This window comes from Pinus tabuliformis, chromosome 2_1, assembly GCF_031772625.1.
Source record: "Pinus tabuliformis cultivar Carrire ecotype Pingquan chromosome 2_1, CPIR1, whole genome shotgun sequence".
Lineage (NCBI taxonomy): Eukaryota > Viridiplantae > Streptophyta > Pinopsida > Pinales > Pinaceae > Pinus > Pinus tabuliformis.
In genome coordinates this window covers 67,604,643-67,624,711 of record NC_142299.1, presented here as the reverse complement: position 1 = coordinate 67,624,711, position 20,069 = coordinate 67,604,643, and the positions used below count along the sequence as shown (strand labels likewise).

General features: G+C 40.4%; 1 protein-coding gene across 1 annotated transcript; it reads left to right on the top strand.

Moving 5' to 3' along the window:
* Positions 1-5,028: 5,028 nt before the first annotated feature.
* On the top strand, positions 5,029-10,101 carry LOC149198820 (uncharacterized). Its single transcript, XM_089400379.1, has 2 exons — positions 5,029-6,411; positions 6,547-10,101. Exons 1-2 carry the CDS (start codon positions 5,029-5,031, stop codon positions 10,099-10,101), a joined length of 4,938 nt encoding a protein of 1,645 aa, XP_089256505.1.
* Positions 10,102-20,069: the final 9,968 nt, after the last annotated feature.

Genomic DNA, 20,069 nt, shown 5'->3' with positions numbered 1-20,069 from the left:
CTTATGATTGTTCTGTTTTATAGTCTGGAAATTGTGATAATCATATTATTTTTTGTCTTCTTCTCACCACTATTTGATCTATATCACTGTGTAAAGCTTTATAGCAGCCCTTTGCTGAGATATTAATATTATCCAAAGGATTAAGTCTTTCAATTCTACATATGTCTTCATTCATTGGTCTTCCAAAACTAAAACCAAAAACCCCAAAACAATTATTTTAGATGCTCTGGCATTGGTAGCTGACCTACTACTATCTTAGAGGTACAACACCGGTAACTGTTCACTGAGAGGACAAGTGGCACAGGGTTATAACGTTAGACATTGGATGCAATTTTGACTGTGGCAGTGGATTCTGGACTTTTTGGGAAGGAGGTGAATCCTGGTAATACTTTGAGGGTGGAGGTGTGAGCCTCTGGACTCCCTTGTTGTTGATACATGCATCATATCCTTTTATTTGCTGGTTTAGAAAATGTGCATATGTGTATATGTGGTTATTGTAAATACCACAATGAGCTGTCTTATAAAGCTCCAATATGCGGTATCTTGTCATGATGTTTTGCTTTTGAGCAAGTCTTTCATTGTAAATATTGCAATGAGCTAAGTTATAAAAGCGCCATGGGTAGTATGTTTGATTTTCAACGGTCTTGCTGAGGTCTTGGTGTGGTTTAACACCGAGGATGATTTTCCCTAAGGGGGAGGGTTTTGTAATAGCCTTGGTGAAAATTTCATGTAAAAAAAGTTAATAAAAGAAAAATAAGACCACTGGTAAGGGACACATATTCCAAGTTGAATGTTGGGCAAAGATATCCTAGTGGGCATTACTCGATGTGTGCTTTGGCTAATGAAAATTGGCAAAAGCTAAGGCTAAGGCATTCAAAGGCAAAAAGGAATTTTTTGCACATTTATTTATGAAAATAAATGAAATTAGGAGAAAATTAAGTTGAAAGGTCACAGGTTGCATGTGAGGAGGAAAATGACGGAAAATAATGGAAAATGAAGAAATTAGAGGCCTCATTCATAAAATGGCTTATGAGGATCAGTTGGCAATCTCTTGGTCAATTCAAGTTTGGAGCTCTCTCATTATTCTCTCTCTCTCACTCTTGGTCACTTATAGTTTTCTTGGAGGACTCTAGCTCTGGATCAAGGAAGGAAAAGCAAGCGAAGGGAAAGGAAGGAAAAACAAGATTACGCAGTTTCAACAGAATACTTGTAGGTAACCTTTTGCATGTGTGATTTCCGAGCTGGTTTGCACATGCATGACTTTACATGTTGGTGTATGGTTCTCTTGTTGTTGGTGGCATGGTTTTTTTCGGGTTATGACAATAGTTTTCAGCCTAGCATAGCCTTTTTCCAGAAGCCATGGTGTTGGGATGTTTATTTTGGTTTTTGAGCTTTAGTTTGCTGGATGGATTTCAGAATCCGAGGTGGAGGTGGTCTCAAGTTTCATTCCCAAAGGCCTAGGAATCCCTTGATTGGTTTTGGTGGGATACACAGTAAATACTGAGAGAGGAGTCTCAATTTAGGGCCTAGTGATCCGAGTTTGGATTGCAATAAAGCCTGAGAGACTGGCCTCAGTTTAGGGCCTAGTGATCCATGATTGGATTGCGATAAATCCTGAGAGACAAGGAGATGAAAAATTCCTCAAGGATGGTGATGGATTCCGGGTTCGGTTCGGTTGTGATCGGAGCACCGATTTTGGTGTGATCACGGTTTGATGAGGGTGGAGGTGGTTTAACCTTTGGATTCTCTTAGTTGTTCTTGGATTGGTTGTTATATGAGATCCAAAATTCATGCTTGGAATATGGCACGGGGGTGACTGACTGAAAGAAAGATTTGGTTCAACCATGTCTATGGTCGGGTGGTACGTGGAAGTCCCGAACCTAGTTGGATTTGCCTATGATTAATGAAAGCTAAGTTCCCTTACTTTTGCATTTGTTTATATGTGGATTTGATGGTTGTCATATCTATGATATTTACATGGTTTAATGTTGGTTATAAGCATAGTTATATGACTGGTTCATGTCATGGTTATCTCATGTTTTTACTTGTAAATGAATGTATAATGTATCTATGACCTAATAGATTATAATGCAGAAAATGACATGAGGGAACAATGGTTCATCACAATTCTTAGATAAGTATGAGATTCCTATACTTAATTATGTCGTCTACACCTGTAGATTGCATGTTGAGGATATGTTTGACAAAATGCCTGTCATGGTTAAGCTTGGTTAGGTCAAGCCCTTGATCAAGTTTTGTGTTAGAGGCTTTTCCTTGGTGTCATTTAATGTCTTGGAAAGTCTCATCAAGTTCTAGGCATTGGTTTGGAGACTAGCCCTAAAAAGGTGGCTTAAATCTTGCAGTGTTTGGCACATAACTGGCTGAAAGAGACTGTAGTCTCTCCCTTGCAGGCATTGTGGGAGTGACTATATGGTTACATTCGCATGCATACCTTGTCATGGGAGCGACTTTGGGTTTAATCCATTGAAATGTTAGGTTAACTCGGGGGTTGGGCACCTAAAGTGGTGGATTAGCTCCTAGGGGTCATGAAGCACCTAAGGGAGGTTTGTGTGTTGTGTTTCCATCAATTCCATTTCCTTAAGGATACCTAGGAGGTTGAATCATATCATAGTGGCCTCTCGTCGCATGTTTACCATGGCCGACCGATTACTTGGGTAGATGTGGGAGGAGGGTGTTACACTGCCATCCACCATGGGCTAAGACTGAACTGAGAGATTATTGTGCCCCATATGCCTCCCACTCAAACTATGCAGAGTGTTCCAAAAGAGCCACTTATAATCCATGTAGATAGGCTCTCATATGTGCCACACGAAACATTCACTCTATGTTACATCAATGTTGTTAGAGGCATGACGCGTTTTAATTTGCATAAGAATTTGGGTGTTTTTGGCTCATCAAGGGGTGACACAAAAAATAGGGACTATTATATTAATCTGTCACACTATTCTTTTGAACTTGAATGATGTTCACAATGTTACCAGATAGTCATACCTTAGTTAATTTCTGATTGAAATTACCCTCAATATGATAACAAAACCTCTAACACATAAAGTTTTGTGAACACAATTTTAACTTGTATTTCACCAAATTTCTACAAATTAAATAACATTACACTATACGTTCACTCTCTCTCTCATGCCAATTCGAGAAGTTGAGTTGAAATAACATTTAATTATTATTTCATAAATCTCCACTCTTTTTTCTAATGATCTGTCCATTTCTATGGTTAAAAGACAACCAATGAATCTGGTGAACACATGCATCTCTTCAGAGTAATGGTTGGAGGGGAATCCTCTCATGGTCTATTGGATTATGTTTAGGTAATGTTGGACTGCATTTCTTCAACAAGCACCGTGACATGACATCCTATTGTTATAGTTCGTCTATGTAGTCATGCTTATGATTGTAGGTTCTGATGTTTCACGAGTCTATTTATCTTTAATAATTTCAATCTTGTAACATGTTTGCAAATTCAAACAATAAAATTAATTAGCATATGTAGGTGTTGCACATGGGAAAACCCTCTTAGTTAGTTGTTGGACCAACAACCTGAGCTCCTACTAAAGAGGATTTATCAAAAGCAATACCAAGTCAACGATTTCCTACATGCAAAGGGCACAAGGGCACATTTTGGTAGGTGTCTAGGGAATATTCGACACTTCTCAAAAGATAAGATTTCTTGGGTAACTTTCCATTTTACACACAATTCTATCATCATGGTCAAGCAACCCACTTAAATTTTAAGATAACTAAAATGGACTCAAGTTTGTGCTCCATTTCATTTTTTTAAGTTGTTGACATACTTTAAAATTCTTAATAGTAGTTCCTCTAACTTAAATTATCCAACAATATATGTTTATGGTTTGTCCCTAGGTTTTTATGGTTAGTCCCAAGAATTTTGATAATATATAATGTTATTTTATTATTAAAAATGACTATTTAAATTTTTCTTTAGTCTTGATGTAATGTAATTCTATACTATAGTAAATTATGAAGCATGAAACGTTTCACTCAAAAAATGCCCTTTTTTGTTGTTTGAAGTATCCTATCTATACTATAGCAAACATGAATCTTTAAAGCATGCAACATTTCATTCCAAAAGAAATTATGGAAACAGATATGAAATGAGTCCAAAGTGTGTAAATTGTTGATGTAGGTTTGAATTTAGGTAATATTCAATGCCATTATATCAAAGACAAAACCAAGATGGACATTGAAATTATGCTCCATGGATAATTGTTGTTCACGAAAATAGTTGATAGTGCCATTCAATAAAATTCTATCACGACAACCTTATTTGATGGACAAACATTCAACCAAGAATGCATAGTTAGCCACTCAACTACTTATGGTAATTTTAATGAAAAAAATAAAGTTGAAGAGAGAGTCCATACACATGAGATTATTTAAAATAAAATTTGGAAAAAAATTGTTTATTCTTTTTAAGCACAACGTTTCGGACTTCAAAATGCGTCCATCATAAGGGGATCACAATTGTTGTTATAAGTGATTGTTTAAAATGTTAAAGGTGTGTTCGATGCTCGAGACAAATTGTGAAGTTTGTTGAAAACTATGAAGTTGACCAAAACACTTGTATAGAGCCAAAAATATAAATGTGTTGGAGACAAGGAGCAATATATACACAATTTTCGGATCTGTTTTTACTGTTCCTGGTTACTGTTTATATGGTTCTGACACACAGATTAATGATCAACATCAGAAAAACAAATAAGACGGACTATGGAACATTGGGCATAGGATTGAGTTCGTCTTACTTGGAGACGCAGGTGCGCAGGATTGACAGAGGAATCCACAGCCAGGGGACGGTTCCTCAGTCGGGGGACGGAATCCTCAGACAGGGTCTGCGGCTCTTTCGGCTGAAACGATTTTTTGCAGCTTCATTGTTTTTTAATAAGAGAACTAGGGTTAAAACCTAGACGACAGTACTGAACGGGATGGACGAGACAAGGGGGGGGGGGTGCAAACCCCTCCTTCAAAAATATAGTGATGGGAGAAACCAGTTCAGAAGGGATTCCAAACGGAAACAAGGAAAACCTGGCCCCGGTAATGGGCAACTTATGGCAGAAACGAATGAAAGGAAAATGCCTCCCTCGAGCTCAGAAAAAACCCAGGTATGTCATTCCCTTCAATAAACTGGAGGAATACAATAGCTATATGAAGGATCATGCATTAATCTGCAAATTTATCGGCTATTGGCCTTCAGAAAAGGAGTTAAATAGATGGATAGAACAGCGATGGAAACCCCGGGGTCATATAGATCTTAAACTGGGAGCGAAGGGTTTCTTCACTACTATCTTCACGAACCTGGAAGACAAGAACATAATTTTTGAGGAAGGGCCGTACTTCCTGAACAATGCAGGTCTGTTTATGAAGCATTGGGAAGAACGGTATAACCCTGACAAAGAAAAACTAATGGATGCCCCGGTGTGGGTTAGGCTGTTTGGGTTACCCGATGAGTTTTGGGATCCGGAAATCTTGGAAGGAATAGGAAACTCAATAGGTAGCTTTGTCAAGACTGTAGAGGCCACCAGAAGAGGAAAGTATAATGCCTTTGCCAGAATTTGTGTTTTCATGAACTTGGCTGAACCACTCCCGGAAAATATCGAATTGGAATACCATGATGAAGTCTGGACGCAGCCGATTGATTATGAACACATCCCCTTTCGATGCCGGAAATGTCATGAGTACGGCCACCTATATAGGCAATGCCCATTGAATAAGGAGGAAGGGGGGGAGTCAGATAAAGATAGGGCAGCAGACAAAGAGGAAGGCTTCCAGCAAGTCTATAGAAAGAAACGGCAAAATAAGGAAAACCTGAAACCTAAATCGCAAGAAACATCCAACACAATAAAAAGTCAAAATAAGTTCCAGGCGCTGCAAGATGACGCGGAAGGGTATGAAATAAATTTGAATGATGATGAAGATCCAGAGAACTCGCCCATGGAGATTTCCCGAGAAGAGAAAGAGAAAGCAAAAAGCCCAAACAAACCAAACAAGGAACAAACAGAGGAAAAAGAGGCGGAAGAAACAGTGGAATCGCATATGGAAATTGAAAACCAAATGGAAAATGAGGCCGAAGAGGAAAAGTTAATGAAGAGACTACTCCAGGAGTGGAAGTATCTGGATAATAGATTTATACCAGAAAAACAAAAACAGTTATTCAAGGAAGCTTTCCAGAAATACAAGGAACGGAAAGGGGAAAACCTGGAAAAACAAATAACGGAGGTTGGTGAGCAGCAGAAAGAAATGCTGGAAATGGGCAATGCTGGCAAAAGTAGCAGAAAAAGAGGTCGGAGAACGTTAAATGAAACTATCCAATCGGTGGGCGAAACATTGATCAACTCTGGTAAAGTGATACCTCTGTCAGAGGTATTTTTTCCTTCCTTCCAAAAGTTTTAAATGATTATTGTCAGCTGGAATATTAGGGGCTTGCATAGTAAGGGAAAGCAAAGATATTTGAGAGATAAACTCAAAAAAGAAAAACCTAGCATTTTGATACTGCAGGAGACTAAAATTGGGGTACACCAGTTAGAAGAAATCATTGAAAAAAATAGATTGAATTACAAAGTTATGGGACAGGATGCCATAGGAGTTGCTGGGGGAATAGCAATATTGTGGAACCCGAATGAAATCCTTCTAGATAATTGGACTAGCATGCATGGAATCTTGACCGGGCTGGGCAGGATAGTGGGGACCAAGGAAAAGGTGGTCATTACAGGGGTTTATGGACCCACAAACCCTGGAGAAAAAGAAAACTTCATCAGAAGTTTAAGAACTATCCGACAACTTTTTTCTGGGCAACCTTGGATCATTGGAGGAGACTTCAACTTAATCAGATCCCTGGAAGAGAAAAAAGGTGGGGTTAGAAGGCTGGATCAGTTCATGGATAAATTTAATGAGATGATAGAGGACCTAAGAGTAGTAGATCTTAAAACCATCAATGGAGTCTATACATGGAATAATCGAAGAGGAGGCAAGAACCAAATTGCCTCAAAACTGGACAGATTTTTAATATCTGAAGACATCTTGAACAAGGATATCTTTTTCGAGGCCAAGATTATCCCCTCCTTGGGCTCGGACCATTGGCCAATCCGATTGGAAATCGACATTAAAAAAATCCAGGGTAAGAAGCCATTTCGTTTTGAAGCATTCTGGTTACGGGATCCGAATTTCATAAAAAAGGTAGAAGAATGGTGGAATCAAAGTAGAGTGCAGGGTAGAGGAAAGATGCACACGTTTCATTTAAAATTGAAAGAATTGAAGATGAATATTAAGAAGTGGAACAAAGAGGAATTTGGCAACATCTTGGAAGATAAGCAAAAACTAGAAAAGGAAATGGAGGATCTCCAACAGAAAATAATTTTGGAAGGCAGGGCTGAGGAAAGCATCACCAAAGAAGGGATTCTGCTGGGAAGAATGGAAGAAAGACGAAAGCAAGAGGAAATTCTATGGCGACAAAAATCTAGAATTAAATGGCTTCGGGAAGGGGAAAGAAATACAAAATTTTTTCATCAGGCAATGGTTAAGCATAGACAGGGAAACAAAATTCTCTCCATTAAAGGGAATAATGGTATAAGGTTGGTGGAGCAAAAGGAAATTGAGCAAACACTAGTGGATCATCATAGAGGAATCCTTTCTGAACCTCAAGTAGATCGAGTGAGAGCTATCCAGGAGATCTGTACTGCTATACCTAGACTAGTTACGGAGGACCAGAACAAAGCCTTAATGAGGGCGGTTACTTTGGAAGAGCTGGAAGATACAGTGAAAGCAATGAGGAAGGGCACAGCACCGGGCCCGGACGGCTTTACAGTAGATTTCTACCAGGCTGGCTGGCATTTTCTTGGAAAAGACATACTGGATTTGGTAGAAGAGTCAAGGGTGCAACAGAAGGTATGGCCGGCTCTTAACTCAACCTTCTTTACTCTAATTCCTAAAGGAGAAAATATGGAGGATGCTAATGGCTTTAGGCCGATAGCTCTCTGTAATGTAGTGTATAAGATCATAACCTCTCTAATTGCTAGAAGATTAAAACCCTTGCTGGAAAGTTTAATATCGGCGGAGCAAACTGGTTTTGTGGAGGGGAGGCAGATCTTGGATGGCTTAGTTGTCTCTCAAGAAGTTATTCACTCACTCAAAGATAAAAAACGAAAGGGAATGATGATCAAGCTTGATTTATCCAAGGCTTACGATAGGCTTAACTGGAGGTACCTGGAAAGAGTTCTGGAATGTTTCGGTTTTCACAAGAGATGGATTACATGGATCCACAATCTCATTTCTTCCCCTAACTTCTCAATCTTAGTCAATGGAAACCCTTCGAACACGTTTAATGCCTCCAGAGGTATCCGTCAAGGCGATCCGTTGTCCCCTTTCTTGTTCATCTTAGCAGCAGAGGGTCTAGGAAGGTATATTACTCAGGAAAGAGCAGCTCACAGATTAAAAGGACTTCACTTATGGGGAGACAGACTTCCTCTAACGCATCAACAATTTGTTGATGATATAATGCTCTTTGGAGAGCCAACTGTTAAGGAAGTCAAACATCTTAAGAAAATTCTAGACCTGTTTGCTGAGGCATCGGGACTTGAAATTAACCGGGATAAATCGTGTGTTTTTATCTTCAACACGGTGGATCAAGTGAAGACTCACCTTATTAGAATTCTGGGCTTCAAAACAGGTGAACTACCTACCAAGTATCTGGGTAACATGCTGGACTTCACGTCAAAAAGATTAAAGAATTGGCAGGGAATCTTAGATAGAATGAGGAAAAAAGTCTCAAGCTGGGCCTTTAGGGCCCTGAATATTGCTGGCAGAATTGTTTTAGCCAAATCGGTTCTTCAGGCTATACCTATTTATCCCCTTTCAATTATGGCGGCCCCGAGAGGAGTTTATGGGAAGATTAGAGAAATTATCAGAAATTTCATTTGGAGAGGGTCGGAGGAAAAGAAGAAATGGGCCTTAGTGGCCTGGAATCAGCTTACAGAGAGGAAAGAGAGAGGTGGGTTAGGATTAAGAGACCCAGAATTGCTCAATCAAACAATGGGAGCTAAACTTTGGTGGAGGTGGTTGCAAGGGGGAAATGACCTCTGGAAATCAATATGGAGAACAAAATATCGAATGCCAGACTCACAGGTAGACATTCTAAGACAAGAAGAAACGCCTCGCGGATCCGCTGTATGGGAATTGGCCAGCCAAAATAGAAACATTGTCGAGCAGCATGCGTTCTGGGAAATCAGAGGAGGGAATGAGGCTCACTTCTGGGACGACAAATGGCAGCAAAGAGAAAGACTGAACAATATGCAGAATCTTCATCAAATCAGAGGAAGAATTGAGGGGAATAGAACAAGTGTCAAGGATTATTGGAAACCTGCCAGCATGGATGACTGGTGGAGATCCTGGAAGGACCCGTTAGAGTGGGATCAGAATCTTAGTCCTGACATGCAGACGGCTTTCAAAAAGGAAATGAACTCAAGGAAAATCAGAGTAAGAGACGGAAAAGATATCCTACGCTGGGGTAATACCATGAGAGGCCTTTTCTCAGCTAAGGAAGCTTATTATTTGGTAAATTCTCACAATAACAATGAAGGCCAGCAGGATTGGAGGAAAATTTGGGATCTAAATTGGTGGCCCAAAGTGACCACTTTCACTTGGTTAGCTTCGAAAAACAAAATCTTAACTTGGGACCGCATCCAGAAACGGGGTTTCTCGGGACCTTCGAGCTGCTATCTGTGCAGAAAACACGAAGAAAACAGAGATCATATCATGATCCACTGCCCGTTTATTAATCAACTCTGGTCTAATACCAAGCGCACCTTTAATAAACCTGGGGTGGAGGTTAGAGATTTTCTCGAAATGGTTTTCCATTGGAGGGAAGAAACTTTCCACTGCAAAGTCATACAGCGAGCCTGGAATCTTGTATCAGGTTTTGTAATATGGATGGCATGGAAGGAACGCAATGCTAGAATTTTCAAAAGTATCAATAAGGAGCCTGAGGTAATCTGGGAGCGGGTGGTAGAGGCGATGAGAGAAACCATTCTGGTAGAGAGATGGCAGGACGAGGATTAGAAAGCAGATCCAAGGGAGCAAGAAATTTTGAACGGACTCAACCTTAAATTTGAAATGGTGCATTATCAATTAAGGAGAGAGCAGGACATGAGGATTAAAAGCCCAGACAAGTTTACCTATCCTAGGGGACAATTTATAAAACTAAATTTCGATGGGGCCTCTAAGGGCAACCCTGGGGATGCAGGGTTCGGGGGTATATTCCGTGACAGCAACATACAAGTAAGATGGATATATGCTGACTGGGGAGGGAAGATGACCAACAATGAGGCCGAGTTCTGGGCTCTCCATACTGGATTGAGAATTGCTATCAGAAATGGGTACTCCAACTTGGAAATTATGGGCGACTCCCAAATTGCCATTGAAATGGTAAAGAAACTCAGGAATGGCAAGGGGTGGGAAAAGGTGACTAAGAGCTGGCGCACAGCAGGTATCGTACAGGAGATAGCGGATATGATTAAAAGAATAGACTACTGTATCTTTAATCATGTTAGAAGAAATGGCAATAAAACTGCGGACTGGCTTGCCAACTGGGGCAGCCGTGGCCAGCAAAGCAGGATAGATAGTCAGTGGAGGAATGCGGAGGCAAATAGAGAGTGGAAAGATCTGATTACGCTCATTAAGGTTGATCATGATGGTGTTATCGGGGATCACACTTCGATCAATGAAAGGGATTATTAATTGGCAGAGGCACGATCGAACCATGGCCAAGGTTCGATTGAATAAGGTGCTAAGTGGCATGCAAATCCACACAATGATGAAGCAGGAATTAAAAGGAGGTATTATGGCGGCAGAGGGGATGAGTACCAAAGATTACACATTTGATGCGATAATTAATAGGCATCAGCTGAGAGGGGAGATTAACGAGGCGTCAGGATACATTGCAGTGGACGTGATTACGGATGGAACGGCCGACGGTAGTGGGGTACCGGATCCGGATGGGAAGCAGCCGGGAATTAAAATTCGGGCCTCATCCTATGTTCACCATATTATAAATCTCCGAAGTCAAGAGAAACAGAGACCGAGAAACAACTACCCTTGCGGGATAATTCAGAAACATTTCCATAGTCTCCAGCAGAGGCATTCAAAGGGGGGAAATAATCAGAGAAGGAAGAGCGACAGGACTGCAGGTGGTATGGAAACTCGACAGAGAGGCCGTGGTGTAGGGGAGCGGAATGCAATTGATGAAGATCGGGAACAAGGGAAGGGCAAAAGCCCCATAGAACGAGACTCCCCATTCATAATTTGGGATATAGATGATGATTCAGAAGAGGAAGACGTTGGAGTCTCTGGGAAAAGATTTAAGGAAATGAAAAAGAGGAGCTCGAAAGGTAGCACGCCCCAGCCGGAGACAAATTCGCCTATGCTGAATGCCTCTGATGATAGACGTTCGGGGCTTCGCAAGAGGGGTCGTCCACTGAGCAGTGGTCAAAGCAAAACGCAGAAGGGGGATAGGAACCAGAGCACGACAGAGCACGAGGAAGGGGAAAATTCTGGTAAGCGACAGCAGCAATCTGCGAAGCCTAAAAGAACAGTGATGCACCAAATTCGAGAGGCGGAAAAGGCCTTTCAAAACAATGCTGACCCTGATATTCGTAGGTTAATGCAATATCTTGAAGAGGAGGCCATTCAGGAGCAATCGTCAGACGAGATGGAAGAATGGGCAACAATCCTCCACGACCCGGGCCACACTCGTGGTCGCAGGACTCTGTTCAAGCAGTCCCTTCACATGTATTGGGTAATGAAAGGCTTGATGGCGAAGGCCTTGGAACAGGTTGCCAAAGAAATGGCTGATTTACTTCAGAAGAAACCGGATATGAGCAAGGAGCTAGGCTATATTCGTACAGCCTTGTCAAGACAGGAGGATAAAATGGATGAGATTCTTCACCTTCTGAAGAGTGATCGTCAGGATCCTGTTCAAGGAGACAGCCAGCCGAATCCTGCGCAAGGAGCCAGCCGGCCAGTGGAAAAGGAAAATGCATGACGGGAGATATGTTGAATACTGTTTCTCTGTTTTGTTCTGATTTTGTTTCGTGTCTTTATAGATGAATAGTAGGAACAGAAATATAGTCATGAATAGGGTTTGCTGTAAGTTTCAAAACTGCTATGCTGTGTTAGCTACTTTGGTTAGACTGAGAGCCTATTACTTCTGGGCTGGACTGAAAAATTACAGATGGTTTTTGACCCGGTTTCCCCTTGAGGGCGGGCTTCTATGGTTTGGACGATGTATCTTTTTGAAAAAATTTCAGTAATAGAATGAGTAATACCTGAGCTTACAAAAAAATATATATATATATACACAATTTTCTGTGACACATTGCAAATTAACATTGAAATCCATATATATAAATAGAAAGCTTCAATAAAGAATTTCTTTTGGTATTTTTAAATTTTATGAGAGTTCATAGCTTTATTGTACATGTTACAATGTTTCAATAGAAGAAATAGTTATAAAAACAATGTAGAAAAACAATGAAATTAGTGGAGATAAGTTAGGTTGATATTGTTGGAAATAATACTGAGAGGGGGGGTGAATCAGTATTATCACATCAATAAAACTTTTTCATTTCCATATTCAGATTCATATATGCTACTCCCACAACTTCTTATGATTCAGTTAGTTGATCCTTAATGAGTGCATTAGAACATTATCAACCATATTAACAGTAAACAGGTGCAGTAAAATAGAACAGATCATCACACATAAGCCACACACATGAACACCATGATATAAGGTGGAAACCCAATGTGGGAGAAAACCACCTGCTGCAAGTCATCTCAATATTCTTCTTAATAAGAAAATCCTTTTACAATATTTCTGTATTGGTGCAGTCTTATACCAGTACGCAGGCTTCTACCTGCAGAGAGCTACAACCCTCTCTCGTTCTCCAGTCTTTCCTGGAAGGGAGCTACAACCCCCATAATTCTTGTACTAGCCGATCCATTTACTAGTACGCAGGCTGCTACCTGCTACAATGCTCCAAAGTTTTCAACTGCTACTGGAAGGGAGCTGCCACCCCCTTAGCTCTTGTACTAGCTAAGATACTAGTACGTAGGCGTCGGCCTACAATGTTCTCTCCTCCAGGTACCACGTTTCATACATTTTCATACTGGATACTCCTGAAGCACAACACATAATCTGAAAGGCCACGTTTCATCCAATTTTCATACTGGACCCATTAATATCATTGAAGCACATAAGCAATCAATCTTCTGAATCACCCAAACACTAGATCAATACATATACAAGGATAATATATGTGTTAGCACCCAGGTCTAGTCCATTAGATCACATAAATATGAGCCATTATGATCCTGATCCAATATTAGTTCTCATCCATCAATACTGAAGCTAAACACAATCAACCAAACAGGATATGCAGAATACTGACACCTTTAAACTGTCATCAGAACCCATCAACAACCAAAACCACCTGTGACTTCAAATATCATAGCTCAAATTGTATACGCTACTACAATGAACCAAACCTGCATACATACGCGCTTACACCAAAGCCAACCTGCGTATAGATCTATAAATATTCAAACATGACTTGCAGCGATTTCAAACTCAAGTTATACCCAGTTCAGATCATTACAAGCGTCAGTATACAGATCTAGAATAAGCATAATCAAATATATAGAGATAGTTCATTTCAAACCATTTGATCCCGATCTATCCTTAGATCTTGTTTTCCATCAACTAGTGAGATCCCTCTTTAGCTCAGATCTAGATCTGCAGCATAACCCAATCACAGTATTCCAGATCTAGCACTTTATGAGATATTCAATAATTCAGATGATGCTTTGCCAAATGATCTCCTTCCTCTTTTATAGCCTTAGTCCTTTCTCAATAACACCGTCCAAAACCATAGGATCAAAAAACTGTTGGACTGATACCATGAACCAACCATGAAAGTGCGTGAGATCAACACTTTTGGATGCAATACCACGGACCAAAACCATAGGATCAAAAACTGTCGGGCTAATACCATGAACCAACCATGAAAGTGCGTGAGATCAACACTTTTGGATGCAATACCACGGACCAAAACCATAGGATCAAAAACTGTCGGACTAATACCATGAACCAACCATGAAAGTGTGTGAACTTTTCTCTTGCATGAAGGGAACTTTTCTCTGCATGAAAGTGCGTAAACTTTTCTCTACATGAAATAAACTTTTCTCTGCATAAAAGTGCGTGAAAATTTCTCTACATGAAATAAACTCTTCTCTGCATAAAAGTGCGTGAACTTTTCTCTACATGAAATAAACTTTTCTCTGCATAAAAGTGCGTGAACTTTTCTCTACATGGAATAAACTTTTCTCTGCATAAAAGTGCGTGAACTTTTCTCTACATGGAATAAACTTTTCTCTGCATAAAAGTGAATGAACTTTTCTCTACATGGAATAAACTTTTCTCTGCATAAAAGTGCGTGAACATTTCTCTACATGAAATAAACTCTTCTCTGCATAAAAGTGCGTGAACTTTTCTCTACATGAAATAAACTTTTCTCTGCATAAAAGTGCGTGAACTTTTCTCTACATGGAATAAACGTTTCTCTACATAAAAGTGCGTGAAATTTTCTCTACATGGAATAAAATTTTCTCTACATAAAAGTGCGTGAACTTTTCTCTACATGGAATAAACTTTTCTCTGCATAAAAGTGCGTGAACTTTTCTCTACATGAAGGAAACTTTGTTGCACTATAATTTATCAAATAAATTTGCCAACACTTGTCTCATAATGCCAACAATCTCCCCCTTTGGACTTGTCATACTGAGAATTGTCATCTGATTCCTTGTCACATATGATATCTCTTCCATAGATTCATCTAGATATATATAAGTGAGTTGATCTTCTACGAGTTGGTTGCCATCAAGTACAACACATGCATCATAATGCCAACAATCTCCCCCTTTGGACTTGATGGCAACAATACCAAATCACTCTCCCCCTTTGACATCAAGGGCAAAGGGTGAACCAAGATATTCTCTTCCTTTGCTGTCCATACTCCCCCTGAGTGCCTGTTGAAATTTCTGAATGAGCTCCCCCTTTGTATATGCCAAGGTGTACCAATCTGTCCATGCTCCCCTTGAGTACATGCTGAAGTCTCTGCTTTGCTGAAGTGTGTTGTTCATGCTCCCCCTGACTATAAGCATGGTCTACAAAAATATGTTTTACAAGAAGAACATGACTCTATCATAAATGACCTTCCTATCACCAAGGACTCATACATACATCCATTTCCCAACCAAGTGGGGATATACTAGAATTGACTCATCCAACCAAGTGGGGATACATCAAAAGTTTACACATGATAAAACAAGAACATTACATCTTCATCCCAGGCATAGTGGGGAAACCAAGATAGGTCATTACATGACCTTGACACCCAAAAAGAGATACATGACATAGAGATGAAATATCTAGAGCAAGACTTATGAAAGTCACCAATAATTGATAGCAGTAGCATCTGTCAAACACTTTTCAGATCAGCAACCATGCTCTCCTTCTGTTCTCCTTCTGCACCTATTCTAACCAAAACAGCTTGTGTACACGAACCAAGAGCTTCTAAGGTAATGCCAACATTGCATTATTAAAAGTTAATCTGCTCCCCCTGAAGCTATGCCAGATGGTCTCTGTCAGACCCATATAAGACTCTTCTCATCCAGAGTCTGGCCCACTGATTTTATTCATACCAACATATACGCGACTGTATCCATAGAAACATGCGTATATACTCGGATACTCCGTATGAAACTCGCGTACAGCCAATTCCAGATCAACAACCTATAAATGTCCTATGACAGGGTATGTCTGCAGATAGATAACAACTCATCATCATAAAATCACTCACATTATATCATATGTGTAAAACACCATAGCCATCAAGATCATCCATGTATCATCACTTGGGAATATCTGCATCAATCAACATATGTAAGTATCAACCTATCATCATATAGGTAGTGTTAACACTCAGGTTGTTCCCTTTGACTCCCAAGGGAATACGGTCGAGGTAACCACTAACCAATCTTTGGGTCACAGGTTCTAGCCTACCTATGACCAGAGAGGGCTCTCTCTTTATGATTTAACTTTGTTTGTATACTATTTTAGGCTAGTTATGATGCTCAAGGTTTTGTTGAATTTTGCTGGGTGATGATTTCAGTCAAGACAGATATATGTTTATCAGAGTCTTCTAGGCCATTGGGCATGGAGTCAGTGATGTTTAATTGCTTGATATGTCTGTGTTGATACAATAGTGATGCTACAGAGCCAAATAAGTGTCCAAGGAACAATTATTTAAATCAGTAAATGGATGTGATAGAATCAGGGCGTGAAAGGCAGCTAAGGATCTTTCAGTAAACTGATATGGAACAGTGGGAATATTATTTAGGAGCACTGAAGAATTCCTGCATAACATTCATATTTGTAGAATTGATGTAAACATGAGCAATTAAGAATTCATGTTCATGATTAATTCTGAAGAAAACATTTTCAGCAACAGAGATTGAGCACAAGGTGTAATCAAACATTTCCTGTACTATTCTTTTTCTCTATTGTTATATTGGTGAAGCATGTGTATGATTCAAACAAACATAAGAAAATAAAACATAGATTAAGAAGACTTATTGTTCCATTAGACAGCACAGGAATTCTGCAACAGCACGGAGAGCATCATTGAGACATCAAGCATCCAAGAAACACTGAGCTTCTCCAGCCTTTTGCATTAGATTATCTGAAAATATACAATACATTTGCCTCAGAGTGAAAATCACCAACCCCTAATACGTTGCCAGGGGAGGTATATATACAAAATTTACATCAGAAAATATCTAGCTAGTGAGTTAATGGCTCATTAATATTGTGCCAACTCCTGGAGCATTGTAGCTGAGAAAATAAATGCTGTAATAACTTCTAAGTGTATTAGCTGTCAAAAATGGTCAGAGAATGTTGACTTTGTGACCGATGGAGTCGGCTGAAGCCGTGCTGCCCAAAAGTTGCGCATTTGCTATGTTTTGGCTTGCTGTCGCAGTCTTTATGCTGAGTCACACTTTTGGTTGCCTTGTAGGTTGTCCAGGTTTTGCTTTTTGCTTTTGGCTGAGTGGAAGCTGACTAGGATTGATCAACTGAGATCACTGAGGCAAAATTTGCAGCATTGCCTGCCACCAATCCTCTTTGGGCAGCTGGTGTCTTCGAATTTTCACCAAGGTTTCATCTGCCTCTGTATATCTATAAAAATTTGGAGGAACTTCAAATAAGTGATTGATTTCATGTTCAATAAAAAACAGATTTTCAAGTTTGTCATAGAGGCCCTGCCCTGTTGGAGGCCTTGTTTCCTCAGAAGTGCTGGCAGATGAAGTGATTTGATTTTCAATAAAATTTGTCATCCTGGTAGCATATTTCTCACGAGGGAGAAGTCTTCCTGTGCTAGTTAATAGGCTGGGCAATCCCTTTTCTTGCAGTGCTCCCATTTTGAGCTTGTATTCATCTACCTCAGCCTGTATTTCATGGAATTTCCTCTCTACAGTTTGTAAAAAATTCTTGAGAGTCAGCACCTTTTTAGCTGTGAGGACAGCATCTGTTATGTTGACAATGTTGAGGGCTGCCAGCTCCTCCTTAGTCTGATTGTTCAGAAAATTTATCATTATATTGGCCTTCTCAGGCCTGTTTCCTAGTACTGTTCTGGCTTTTTGGATCTCAATTTGTGCTTGGCCAATCAATTCCATTTGTTCATGCACAGTGTTGATTGACTTCCACTGTCTAGTAAGGGAGTAGTCAATCCGGGCCCACAAAATCCTCTTTATTTCTGCCATAGTATTTTCAAGTTTGAGCTCCTTTTCTAAGGCCTTTATTTTGTCTTTGAGGGCCTTAATTTCTCTAGACTGCTCTACTACAGTCATCTTTGATTTGTCATATTTGGCCTATAGTTCTGCCAATTTTTCCTTGGCCTGTTTGATCTCAGTAGCTTGGAGCTCCAGCTCTTTAATAGCCTTTGTTAATTCATCCATATTTAAGCTGCACTCAGGAGCTGTTGTTGTTGCTGCTGCTTCTGTTGTTGCTGTAGTAGTTGCAGGGGCTACTTCTGCCTTTGTAGTGGTGGCAGTGGTTGAGGTAGTTGGAGGAGGTTGGGATGTGGATTCTCCATGTTTGTCCTGCAGTGCCCCTTCTAGCTCCTTCTCCAGATCAATAACCTTTTGATTGAGCTGCATTATTAGATCAAGCTGATCTTCAGACTCTTTTTCCTTTTGCAATTCTGCTGTTTGGGGGTGCTTAGTAGGAAGTAGTTTCAGCTTTTTCTTTAATGCAGCAATATCATCTTCCTTCTTTTTCATGAGGGCCCTCACACCCTTTGGGTCCTTAAGATCATGTCCTAGGTCCACGATGATATCCTCCAGTGTTTTCATCCTGTTGTCCTTGGCCATGGAGGACATTCTCTCGAAATCCAACTGAATGTTGGTATTCTTCAGTGATTCTTTCAATTCATGGGCCATTGTGGCCCTGTCTACCAAGGTGGCATAGACCATTTCCCCCGTTTGTTTGTGCAGCTCTATCTGGTCCATGGGGTGAATTTCCTTTGCCATGACTTCCACCCTTGTTCTTACAAAATCTGCAGTTGATTGAGGCTGCGGTACCTTGGGTTTGAAGTGGCTGAGGATCATTTTCTCCTCTTGTATGTGATACACTGACATCAGTCTCTCTTGCTTAGCTGGTGTTGCTTTGAGGAATTGCTTGTATACTTCTATTCTCAACAGCTCATTTTGTGCTTTTATTTCTTTGAAGGAAGCCTTGGTGCTTGAAGGCTTCTTGCTCTGCTGAGTGGAGGAAGACACCTCCATGCCAAGCTGTAATCCCTGCTCTTGCTGAAAAGAGCTTGTACCCGTTTGCTGACTGTCTCCTCCTTCTTTCCTTGGACTATCAAGAACTTCTTCACTTATTTCTTCTATGACTGGGGAGTCAACCTTTTGCCTCTTGGCCTCAGGTTGCTGGGAGGATCCACTAGCAGGAGTGGACTCTTCTCTGTCCCTTTTCTTGCCCCTCTCCTCATGTGCAGGGGTCTGCAATATAGGCGTTGTTGGTGGTTCTGTTTGTGGTTGAGGGGTTTGCTCTTGTTGCTGCCCAATTGAGGAGGCAGGCTTTTCTTTTACTATCTCTTCTTCAGCACCCATTATTCCCTTACCCTTATCTGTGCCTGATGCTGCTGTAGATGGCGCCTGGGTGGCTGGTGCAGTTGTAGTAGTTGAGGTTCCTTCTCCAACTGGATGCGGTTGCTTGAAGATTACCTGCTCCACAAAATCTAAGTCAAGAGTTTTTTCCAAATCCTTGACATTTCTTTGCATTATTTCTTCTTCAGTTAGTTTCTCAATTAATGTGTCTTGCAACCATTCTTGCTGATTGGCATACTGCTCAATATGTGGAAATTTACAGTGCTCATAGCCTAGCAGCCTGTACTTGACCCTTCTAGCACAGATGAAGCCTTCAGAATCATAAGGGACCCACCGGAAGCTTTTTGATAGCTTGTATTTATCTTTGAGGATTTGCTCAGCCTCTTGCCATCCCTCTTTTTGGTTCATGATAAAGGGGCCCAGGTGGTGTTTAAACTTGAGGTGGGCTTTCTTCTTAGCACTATAAAAGTGGGTGAGGTCAGAGTGAATAAGCTGCCTATAGTACTTCAAGGCAAACAGTCTCATTGGTACATATTTTGGGAGCCTATATGGACAGAACTCGCAGCCATAAATTCTTATGACTGTATGATCTTGGTATAGGTACCAATCACCTATTTTATAATTTTTGGACAGCTGCAGAGTTTTCTAGATTTCAAATGACACTCTAGGAGGAGGGGACCTCATCAATAAGCAATAGACCGGGTAGACAAATTGGTCAATAAATTCACAGTATGAATATGGTGAATCCTGGACTTGGTGGAAAACTGATGACCAGAAGATGACAGACCTTCTTTCTCCTC